The following is a 9089-nucleotide window of genomic DNA, read 5'->3' on the forward strand; positions in this document are numbered from 1 at the left end:
GTCTGTAGCAGATTTTATTTGAAGACCTCATTACAGGCAGTACTCTTGGCGGAGAATAAAAATTTGCAGGGAGGAAAAGAAGGAAAACCGTCTGCTGCACAGAAAAAATGCTATTGCTGGCATCCCAAATACGGCTGGATTTAGCTCCCACACTGCTAAGGCACCTTGCCGTGCTGTTCCTGAGTAATCAGCATTGACAAAGTACCTGTTGATACTCTGCAGAACAAAACTGGTGCCAGGCACTATTCCTCTAGAGTCCGTGGGACTGTGGCGATAACGGGTATTTATTTCATCCACTTCCCATCAGAAACGAGGTCCAGATATTAATATAGGCAATAAAGATGGAACAGACAACAGGAAGAAAGATTTAGGGGAAGATTCAGGTCACTTTTTTTCTGATCCACCTGCCAGGGATTTATTTGAGGGAAGAAGGAGTGCAAAAGGAGGGTGTACCTGGCCATGCATGCGTCCCGATGCACAAAGCTGGAAGCATTCCTGACTTGCACTTTCTAAGTGTGGTGGATGTCTCTTCCTTTTGCAGGCAGACAGTAATAAATATTTCTTCTCCTTTTATCACATGTAAAGTCTGTCTTCTTGACATCTTCCTCTTCAGCAGTCTGTCTAAAAGAAAATAAATTACCAGAAAACTGTAACAGAGTGAATTATAGAGAGTGACCTTTCTGATAAGAACTTCTGAACCCAGAGGAGGCGGAAGAAGGGAACCATTTAACTTCAATAGAATATGGGCTTCTCACATGTTTGCTACTTCATTTTTATGTTACAGAAATCACCATGCAAGTTATTATTAACAGGAGACATAAAAATAATGTTGTGTGTTATTTAAGGTCTTGATGCTTGCATAAGATTATTGGGCTTAAGCTATTCGTTATCATTATAGTGATAAATTATAATTTAAAAATGCATGGAATTTTATATATACATATTTTATACATGCATATATATTTAAAAATGTCTAATAATTACTAAATTGATTTAACATTGAGAACTTGGGGCTTTACAGATATTTTTGTTCGCATTCTTATTGATCCTACTTCTAGGTTGGAGGATGCGGCTTGTGTAGAAGCTGCGTGTTGGAAGTGAAAGATCAGATACAGAAAATTTTGTTTTAAGAAAGTGGTATTAAAGATTAACTATTTCTCTTTTTCAAGTTACTCTTAATGTTATGATTTAATTGGTTTTCTTCCTGGTATTTTCTTATGACTGTCATGAAATATGGGGTTCAGTTCAGTGAAGTGTCCTAAGCATGAGTGACCTCTGTGGACAAGCACTCACCATCGACTTTGGTGAAAGTCACAATTCCACTGTGAAAAACATGGCCCAGACTTCACTCTTCCTTTTTTTTTTTTTTTTTCCCTTTGAAATTATGACTGAGGTGCACATGTTTAAATAAATGCTTTATGTAAGGAATACAGACTTTCAGAATTTGTAGTTGTCACCTCTGTCTATCCTAATTTACTTGTTACATTTTTGTCCACATCAAGTATGAGTATCTTCTTTTCTCCTGCTGTTTCACACTCTTGCTGAGTTCTGTCTCCTAAAAGCTTAGTGGAAGGAGGATTTTTGGGCCATTTTCTTTTACACTTCTGAGGGCCAGGTGCTTGTGGTTTCTGTGGAGGGAGAAGTCAGAGAGATGCCTTCGGCAAAGGCAGAGGATGGGAGCGGATGTGAATCAGGGTTGGATATCTGGAGTGGCCTGAGGTAGGGTGTGATAATATTTACCACCCCAGTGCAGAATTATTTTTCTCTAAGCAAGAGGAAAAGTCCATCTGAGTGTTGCTAATATTTTTATTTTATTTATTCATAATTTCATTGCAAAAATTTTGTTTGGCACCATGGCAGGTGCTTGACTTAATTTCCACTGAGCCAAACAGAAAGTAGGCATTTGTAAAAGGCTTATGCCCTCACTGCCAGACTGGGAAAAAAGTCTGTGTTACTGATTTAGGTTTAACATTAGGCAGTGATAAAGATAGTTAAAGTCTATCAGTACTTCAAGACATTTGACATACTCTCTTTTAGTAAGAGCACTGGCACAAGTCAATTTAATCTCTCATGATACTTTCAAACTATTTTTCACATAATTTTAGAACTGTAAAGTACATTATTGTGGATCGTTGCATTATATTGTGGTTCACAAACAAAATGTGAATGCTGTAAACTCTTTTCTAGAGTTTGTATTACTTTGGTGTTTGTTTTTAACTATATCACTATTACCACAGTTTTAAATAGAAAGAATAGAATTTCTTTGTGTACCTATTGAGAAAAATACAAGGAAATTCATTGATTCTTCTTCCCTCATGTGTGAGCAAGTGGTCAATTGATATAACGACTACAGATACCCAAACAGTTGCAATAATTTTTATAATCCTGTTGCTTCCCCATCCACTTACTCCAACATTTTCTTACAAGATAGAAATTATTTAAAGCAAAAATGGATTTTCACTGTGAAAACAAGCAGTCTTATGGTTTAGAATATTTTCATAGCCATAACACTATTTGCAATATGAAAATAGAGGCATGGGGAAAGACAGAACTGTTAAATAAGTAGCCAAAACCGTTGCTCATTTTTTTTATAATTTGAGCCTTTCTAAAAATGTGTTATTTTTACAGAATTTTGTGCAATTTAATTTTTCTGCTGGTGTGTCAGTACAGTCAGCACATCATATCCTGAACCACTGAGAATATTTGCCACCAAATGGAATGAAGAAGGTAGTAGCCTACTTGTGTACACGTAGTGAGAACTTTGGAGGAAAATACTCTGTGTTTAAACTGGGGACCTGCGTGGCGTTTCCACTGACTGCTGGTGCAATGTTTGCTGTTGCAGGACGGATGGTCACAGTATCACTTTGTAGCCTCATCTTCAACAATAGAACGGGATCGGCAAAGACCGTACTCCTCCTCACGCACGCCCTCCATCTCTCCAGTGCGCATGTCTCCCAACAACCGCTCAGGTAAGCCCAGGCCTTCGGGAGCGGAGCAGCGGCACGAGAAATCCATCACTGGCATTTCCCTTTAAGCAATGGCACTGGCATCCAGATTTGTGGTTTACAATGGTGGAAGGTCACCAAATATATTCTTTACTCTTAACTCTAAATTATTTGTTCAAAGCAGGAGTTACATTGGTTTTTATTAACGCCTTGTAAAGTTTTGCAGCAGAAAAGAATATCCCATAACTTTCTGCAGTGAATTCTCATTCTAGGCCTAACTAGATCTCAGGGCAATGGTGTCCATTAGTAGCATGAGGAAATTCTGCTACTCACTTTTTGCTAGTCATGAAAACTGCTACTCACGACCTCTTGGCACACAGAGCAGAAGTTGAAGGATCCACTTTTATTTTGTTAGCTTTTATTCTGATTATATGTGTATATGTATGTAAGTGTGCATACACATGCATATGTAAGTTTCATGTAGTCTTGAAGTCTTCATATAATGTTGATGGCATATTTACACCAGCAATCTTTAATTCTGTATGATCCATTAATTACATTAATTCATTCCTTACATTAATGAGTTAATGTATCTCAACTTACACCACAGTGTTAGTTCATTTTCCTGTTCAGAAATCTAGGCATTTTCCTCTCTGTTTATTCTAAGGCAGAACATATCTTGGTTAGATAAAAAACATTCCCAGTGAAAATTTAAGATAAAGAGAGTAAAACAGTTAGCCTTTCAGTGTGTTTTTTACTACTTGTTCAGTGAAATGCTGTCATTCCATAGGTATATCTAGAGTTTAGGATTAAAATTGGCCAAAGTGATTATTGCTATCAGCACTGTACAATAGTTTGGGTTTTAGGGCAACTGTTTTGTTAGTTATCTACAGGCTGCATCTTAGTCCTGCAAAACAGCCACTGAGGAAATTTGAAAATGTAGTCAGAAGTACAGTGAGAGCTGCTATTCAGTTTTCAAAATCTGTCATTACACAAGTCCATAAATGGCTCTTGTTCCTTTTTTAGTTCTCCAAAATCTATGTTTGACTCTAAGTGCAAAGCACTTGAAATGTCTGGCCCTGAGAGCTTAGCTGTCTCTTGCTAGAACTGTCTCTTCACTTCTGTTACTCTGTCACTTAAAGAACATACTTAAAGAAAATTTGGATGAAATCTTAATGCCATCAGCTCTTCTCATAAGACTGAAAAAGGACAAATACAGTGGCTGTTTCTGAAGGAGGAGCCCATGTAATTACAGACCCGTCAGCTCAACTTCATTCTAGAAAATTATTGGAACAAATAATCACAATCTGCGCACCCCAAAGACAGTAGGAACATAAGATACTGCTTAACTCTAGAAGTATCTATTTCTACATAATAGTATAAGGTACTGTCTGTCTGGCAGTATCCATATCAAATCCAAACATGGATTCAACGTGATTTCTTCTTGCAAAGTTGACCTGAATTCCTGCTAAAACATAGTTAAAGCACTTTGTGGAAAGAATAGTAAGTAAATGAAATCTACTGGAATCATAGAATGGACCTTAGAGATCATCTACTTCCACCCCAACTGGCATGGACAGGGGCATCTCCCACCAGAGCAGGTTGCTCAAAGCCCCATCCAACCTGGTCTTGAACACCTATGTTAATGCAGCATCCACAACTTCCCTGGAAAGCTGTTCCAGTGTCTCACCACTCTCATAGTGAAGAGCTTCTTCCTTACATCTAATCTAAATCTACCCTCTTCCAGTCTGAACCCGTTACTCTTCATCCTATCACTACAAGCCCTTGTAAAATGTCCCTCCACAGCTTTCTTGTAGGCCCCCTTCAGATATTGGAAGACCACAATGTATCTTACTATAATCAGTAAGAGACTTTCACACGAGGTTTTTACTGGCAAGCTAGCAGACAGTCCAGAAAATGTCATGTGTGGCAAATATAAAACTGACTGAAAACCATTCACAAAGAATGGGTATTGATTACTGCCAAAACGGAAGAATGCCTTGCTTGGAGGTTTACTTTAGGCCCAGTGTTCCTTAGTGGTTTCATTAATGACCTAGAAAATATAGAAAGGATGTCTATTACCTTTGCAGCTGACATAAACCTGGGAGAAACTCATGTACCTTGAAGGGTATTACTGGAACTCATAGTGATCTTGAGAAACTGGAGATAGTGTCTAAAGGGAAAGAAAGATCCAGTCCTTTACAATTAAATTATAAGGAGAATACCTGGCTCAATAGAAGTTCTTTAGAAATTATTTAGGGATTCTTTTCAGTTGCACACATGAATTGGAAGATATAGAAATCGGGATATGAGGACACATTGAATGGACTGTAATTGTTTAATTTGAGTAGGAGAGACACAAGAGGGTGGCAGTGGGAAGAGGTATTCAACCACCTAACAGACAGATGTGAAGAGGAAAGGCATGAACATTCTCTCCTTTCATAGCAGACAAATGGAGATAATGAGCAGCAAGGAGTCAGGCTAGACATCAGGGAACATTTCCTAACCAGGGAAACAAAGTACTGGAACAAACTGCTTGGAGCAGTTATGTGATCTCTGTCATTAGAGATCCTTAGATTTAGATTAAAATCTGTCAAGAATTATTTTGCTTTACAGGATCCTGCCTTGGGGTAAATATTTGAAGTAAATGAACTCACAATGTCCCATCCATCCCTTGGACTTGGTGATAAGATGCTTAAACTAGCATGGAGACCTCTGTCTTCTTTTCTGTGTCCTTTAAGAAGAGCATAAAACCTTGATATCATTTTTTCAGTCTAACATCAACCAGTGATTTTATGTCTGCTTCCAGTAAAAACTCCGACAGAGGTCACTTCTGGTTTTTAACACTTGCCAGAAAACAGTTGTTCTCACGTAGGAGGAGAGAGATAATTCCCTCAGGAAACAAAGAGAGAGATGGTTTTGTCTTTATCAGTCAATTTTGTTAAAAACTCCGGAATGCTTAAAAGCATCACCATTGTATGTGAAACAAAATGCAACCCTCTGTTAGCTGCTTTTTCAAGGTTCACATTCTGGTTTGTTCCCTATTAGACTCAAGTTGCCATTAGCTGATGTGGTCATTTAATGTCATGTTTATTTGTACCTGCTGGATTATCAGCTTTAGAATTACATCACTATTGACAAGCAATTTAAAAGCAATCCCCAATTCTAATGGCTTCATAAGAAAAACCATCTATCCTGCATTTGCTCTGTAAATGCAGAGGCCAAGGCCAGCAGAACCAACCTAAGCAGAATTCAACATCTCTTGTGCTTCCCTGTTTGTCAGTTAAGTACAAGGGCTTCCCTACTCCTTAGCTAAAAAAGGTAATATAGTTTAGAGGTGCTGAAAACTAACTCACAATCCATCTTCAGAAATGACCTTGTCTTACATGAAAGAAAGAAAGAAAGAAAGAAAGAAAGAAAGAAAGAAAGAAAGAAAGAAAGAAAGAAAGAAAGAAAGAAAGAAAGAAAGAGAGAGAGAGAGATCCCTTCTTTTTAATCAAGGATGCTGTTACATCAAATATCTGGGTGGAGGCAGGGGAGGGTGTGGGAGTAAGCAGCAGCACTTTAGTTATTTTTATGCCACTGTGTCTTCACGAGGCTCTGGGGTGCTCTGCCACTCATCTCGTACTACTTTACTGCCCTCCACAACAGGGAAAGTGCATTGTATCTGTCAACACCTAAAATTGATGTCAATTTACTTCAATGACATGTTTTCCTCTGCTTTTCTCCTTTTCTGAAGCATCACAAGCTGTATGTCTTTCATGATCACTGACAGTGATCACCTTCACATTCTCCAGTGTATGAGACTCGAGTACAAACCTAGTTCTCCTCCTAGTCAGCTCATACTTTCCTCCTTTTAGTCATACCATGAGTATACGTATTGAAGGATTTAGTTTTAATAATACCTTAAAGTAGCAGTTGCTTTTATAATGGCAGTTGTTCATACATAGATGTTTAAAGAGAGAGAGAAATGTTAGTGTTAGAAAATATGTTTTCTATGAAAACACTTTTCTTCTTGTCTCTATTAGAATCATTTAATTGCTTTATTTTCAGCAGAGAAGGGAAGAAACTTTTTTATAAGTTTTTCTCCACACAGTTGAAAAGTTAACAGTCTTTTTAACAGAAATAAATTAACCATTTTGAGGGGAAAAAAAAAAACAAAACCAAAAAAAAACTCTACCAAGGGAGTGCCTATGCCAGGGAATTTTGACAAGTTAAAGAAATTTAAAAGCTAAAGGGGAAAAAAAAAATGTTGTACATTTTTCATAGTGATCATTGTAGACATTGGGTACGAGTGAAGAAAGTAAAACTTTCAGAGAGAAAATTATGTTTGGAGTTGATTGTCCCATTAACACATTTGTCCTGTACTTGGAATGTCAACACCATTTCTTCAAACAGCTTAATATTAGTATGCTAACAAGTAAAGACTGTACTAAAATATTTACTCTAGAGATAAACACTACATTCAGTCATATGTGGCGAGAAAAAATAAACCCATTTTTGTGATCTAGCAAGTGCCCCAGCCTCACCTCGGGAAATGATCAGCCTAAAAGAAAGAAAAACAGACTATGAATCAACTGGAACAAACGCCACATACCATGGAAATAAGGGAGAACATACTTCTAGGAAAGACACGATGACAGGTGAGATTATGCTTGCATAGCATACGTAAAAATCAGTTGTGATAGACCACTGGTTTTATAGGCTTAGCTGGGTTTGTTGTGCTATAGAGAAGAGTCAACCTTCTTTGGTTGATTCCAGAGTATGAGCCACCCTGAGAAATACAACTGAAGAAATATTTGATGCAATGCGATGTGAAAATTATTTGTGAGGACCACATTTCTTCACAGATGGAAGAGTCTAGAACCAATTTTACATTTCTTTTTAGTTTTACATTTCTTCACATTTGTTTTCATTTCAGAAGGAAGATGGTATATCACTGTGAATTCACTTGTTTCTGCAGGCATGACAACAGTTGAGCAAGCAAAGTGATCCCTAACATCTGTCTTTTGCAGGGAATGGCTTTCTAGGACTGGGTAGATTATATTGCATGACATTGGTCATTCCTAGGAAATGTGGTAGCTGTTTGTAAAGACTCTCCATGTTACTTACTCAGCTGGGATGATTTAAATGAAACATTTTTTTTCTGTGTATGTTATGCCATCTATTGCAGATTTCACTGAAAGCCTCTCCCCTGGTGAGCTCATTGACCTGTAAGCATTTCAGTAATTACAAAATTTTGAAGGCTTTGCCCTGTACTGCAACTCTTTCTTAATTCTCTTTCAAAATACGTGTTTGTTTCCATCACCATTGCATGAGCTTATATAACGCTTATGGAACATTTATACAGTGCTGAGCATTACAGTGTCCTCCAAATGGTACCTCAGGGCAAGCAAAAACTCACCATGAGGAGTCACTGTGCACTTTCTGAATGCCTGTTACCTTCTCCCATGCACTCTGTAGAGGTCTTGCTCAGAGGATGCCAGAACAGGTTGTCTTTGTGTTCCTCAGCTCACTGGGGACACCGGGAACAAGCCAAGTCAGTGTCAAGCCATCCATACTAGCTTTCAAGACTGTCTTCAGGATACGATGATACTCATACTGCATCTACTTCTGTGTTACACACTATGCTGTAATGAAAACCTAAAGGCCAGGCTTTGAATTTATGTGAAAATGCAATGCAGAGTACTAATTAGGATGAAAGTGAAAATTGAAAGTGAAAACCTGTAGAAGAGGAATGAGAGTCAAGAGCAACCACAGAAATGAAGAGTGTCCTGGATGACATCTGCAGGGTACTACATGGGATCACGGCAAATTCAGTCAAGGTACTGCATTTCATGTGTCTGTAATATTTTGGGGTTTTCATAATCATTGCACAAGGTAGTCCTCTAAAACATTGTAGTGATCCTTATTTGCGTGATTGTGAAGGACAGGACTGTGGGTTTTTCAGCATTTTATCAAGAATCCATGAAGAAGGAATCTCAGGTGTGAGAGTAGCAGACTAAAAAAGGCAGAAACATTAATATTTTGTTCTAGCTGTATCTGAAAATTTAGACTACCAGATTATATCAGAAGATTCACAAAACAAACAAAAAAATTGTTTCCATGTCGAAAATCTGATGATGGTAGAGCGGTGGATGTGGT

At 37.9% G+C, this 9089-nt stretch overlaps 1 protein-coding gene across 1 annotated transcript in view; it reads left to right on the forward strand.

Moving 5' to 3' along the window:
* Positions 1-7588, forward strand: part of LOC103782376 (catenin delta-2-like) — a gene marked incomplete at its 3' end in the record, with an annotated part of 32997 nt that extends 25409 nt beyond the window's left edge. Inside the window, exons 4-5 of the mRNA XM_008950144.1 lie at positions 2843-2969; positions 7457-7588. Of these exons, the coding sequence (XP_008948392.1) occupies positions 2843-2969; positions 7457-7588 (259 nt within the window). The remainder of the gene's footprint in view (positions 1-2842; positions 2970-7456) is intronic.
* Between the last annotated feature and the right edge of the window lie 1501 nt (positions 7589-9089).

This window comes from Merops nubicus, unplaced genomic scaffold (genome assembly GCF_000691845.1).
Source record: "Merops nubicus isolate BGI_N331 unplaced genomic scaffold, ASM69184v1 scaffold38011, whole genome shotgun sequence".
NCBI lineage: Eukaryota > Metazoa > Chordata > Aves > Coraciiformes > Meropidae > Merops > Merops nubicus.